At 36.3% G+C, this 2,399-nt stretch overlaps 1 protein-coding gene across 1 annotated transcript; it reads left to right on the top strand.

Annotated features, from left to right (window-relative positions):
- Nucleotides 1-1,025: 1,025 nt before the first annotated feature.
- On the top strand, nucleotides 1,026-1,596 carry LOC131148275 (uncharacterized). The gene is made up of 3 exons (XM_058097995.1): nucleotides 1,026-1,151; nucleotides 1,282-1,359; nucleotides 1,402-1,596. Exons 1-3 carry the CDS (start codon nucleotides 1,026-1,028, stop codon nucleotides 1,594-1,596), a joined length of 399 nt encoding a protein of 132 aa, XP_057953978.1.
- Nucleotides 1,597-2,399: the final 803 nt, after the last annotated feature.

The raw sequence follows: 2,399 nt of genomic DNA, 5'->3' as shown, positions 1-2,399 counted from the left end.
ATCACGTAATTAAGGATCACATTATCAGATTAATTTTTTTTTATCAGTATGCACTATAGTTGGATCTTAAGGCTATTCCACAACTCCCTTCAATTCATATCAAAACCTCGGTTGATATTGTATATAGATAATAATACCATGTTCTTCAAAAATCGAATCAATGAATGCTTAATGTAGAATGTGTGTATACACTAAACTCTGTTTTGCAACATTTTTCCTGACAATTATGGTCACACGAATGTATGTTTTGTGATTGCGATTGTTTATTAAAAGATTCATATCATGTGAACTCCGCTAATGGAGGCATAGGATTTTGTAATCTGATGCAGCTTCATCACGTGAATGTATGTTTTTTTGATTGCGATTGTTTATTACAATATTTATAGCATGTGAACTACAGTTGTATAGCCATAGGATTTTGTAATATGATGCAGCTTCATCCGAGAAGGGGGCACATTTGTGGCGTGTCCATAGTAGCGGCGAAAAATAGTAAAAAACTTATAACAGTGATGCGGTTTTTCATTCCTTTTTTATTTTGAATTTGAATTTGAATTTGAAGTTGAATTTAAATTTACCTAGACCTCTGTGACCTAACCATGAAGGTCGAACCTCGACACTGCATAATGGCGAACAAGGTTTCATGGTGTTATGATGCAAGCGGCTTGACCATAATAGTCGGATATTTATTATATAATATTTCTTGTTTATATATGCTTGCATCAAATAATAGTATTCTCACCATCTAAGTCATTACTATTGTTTATAGAATCAAAGCTAATTCAGCAGTTTAATTTATCTTGTCATAGTTACTTGCCTAGATAGTAAAATTAATAGGTTCTCATCTGTCTACACAAATGTTGAATAGTAGACGACCTCCGATCGAGGTAAACTACTCACGGTGTGCTAGGTTGCTAACAGATTCTTTAAAAGAAATATTGGTAGAGGGAACTATATTCTTTTAATTTAATTAAAATTTTATTATTGCTCATCATATTTTATTATAATATGTGACTCTCGGGATTAAAATGGCTTTCAATCCCATGGTTGTTATTCTCAAAGAAAACAAACTTGTTGAACCTAATTATATTGACTGGAAAAGGAACTTGGATACTGTACTCACTGTAGAGGAGTGCAAGTATGTGCTCATAGAGGTATCTCCACAGAAACCTGGTGAAAGGGGCAACCAATGAGGAAACCCAAGCTTACCGGAAGTGGATTAAGGCTGATGAGATGGTGTGGTGTTACATTTTGGCATCTATGTTGAATGTTCTTCAACATCAGCATCAGTTTATGCCTTCAGCCTATGATATAATGCAAAACCTCAAAGAAATGTTTGGGGATCAAAATCCTGCTGGTAAGGTAACTACTATGAAGGGACTTATGAATACTACTATTGCATAGGGGACCCCGATAAGAGATCATGTTCTGAAGATGATTGGTCTTCTCAATGAGCTAGAGATCCTCGGGGATGAAATCGATGTGGAAACCCAATTTGATATTGTTCTCCAGTCGCTGCCTGACTCTTTCAAGTACTTTTGCATGAATAAGCTCTCTTACTCATTGGCAGAACTACTTAAAGAGCTTCAAGCAGCTTAGGGCCTTATCAGGAAGCCAACTATTGCTCTTATGACTGAGAAAGGTTCTTCTTCTAGTTCGAAAGGCCAAAAAAAGTAAAAAAAAAAAGTTGAAAACCCACAGGGAGCTCCTCCAATAGTATGTGGGCAGTAGGATGGAGTGAAAAAGGCTAAGGGCAAGTGTTTTCACTCCAAGTAGCTAGGGTACTCAAAATCACAATGTCCAGTTTATCTCGCAAAACAGAACAACAATGGGGTTCTTGCAAACCCGCTAGCTAAGTGATGGGGAGATTTACGTATTTGTAGGAGATGGAATGAGAGTGTTAGTAGTTGTAGTAGGAGATATTCACATTTCTTTTGGTAGATATAGGATTTTAATATTGAAAGACTCCCTTTATATACCTTCCCTCAGAAGGATTTTTATCTCAATTTCCAAGTTAGTTGATCCTGGATATTCCGTTTATTTTAATAACTCGGGTGTTATTAAGTTAAATAAATGTTTATGTTGGCTACCCTAGAGGAAATAAAGATGGTTTATTTTATTATCATAAGGATCAGAAGGTCATTGTTAGCAACAATGCTCGATTCTTAGAAGAGGACTATGTAATGAGCCACAAACCCAGAAGTAGGATTGTTCTAAAAGAGTTGAGGAGAGATATATCAGCTATAACAATAGTGCAAGAAGAACCACCACAAGATAGAGTTATTGACATCCCATTGCCTCATCGTAGAAGGAGGAATGTTGTAACTTGAGCTGAGTTTGACCCATCACGTGCAGCCGCCATCAATATGCCGGTTGTGCAATTAGGGCAGAATAATGGTGCA

This window comes from Malania oleifera, chromosome 2 (genome assembly GCF_029873635.1).
Source record: "Malania oleifera isolate guangnan ecotype guangnan chromosome 2, ASM2987363v1, whole genome shotgun sequence".
Classification (NCBI taxonomy): domain Eukaryota; kingdom Viridiplantae; phylum Streptophyta; class Magnoliopsida; order Santalales; family Ximeniaceae; genus Malania; species Malania oleifera.
The sequence above is the reverse complement of the archived record's forward strand: the minus strand, read 5'-3'. Positions and strand labels throughout refer to the sequence as shown.

What these genes read in the sequence shown, in the direction of transcription:
- LOC131148275 (XM_058097995.1), top strand. Translation starts at nt 1,026, where the DNA reads ATGGCTTTCAATCCCATGGTTGTTATTCTCAAAGAAAACAAACTTGTT. An exon ending in GCAAGTATGTGCTCATAGAG is followed by an intron (nt 1,152 to 1,281) that starts GTATCTCCACAG and finishes CTTCAACATCAG; the next exon opens with CATCAGTTTATGCCTTCAGC. An exon ending in ATCAAAATCCTGCTGGTAAG is followed by an intron (nt 1,360 to 1,401) that starts GTAACTACTATG and finishes ACTATTGCATAG; the next exon opens with GGGACCCCGATAAGAGATCA.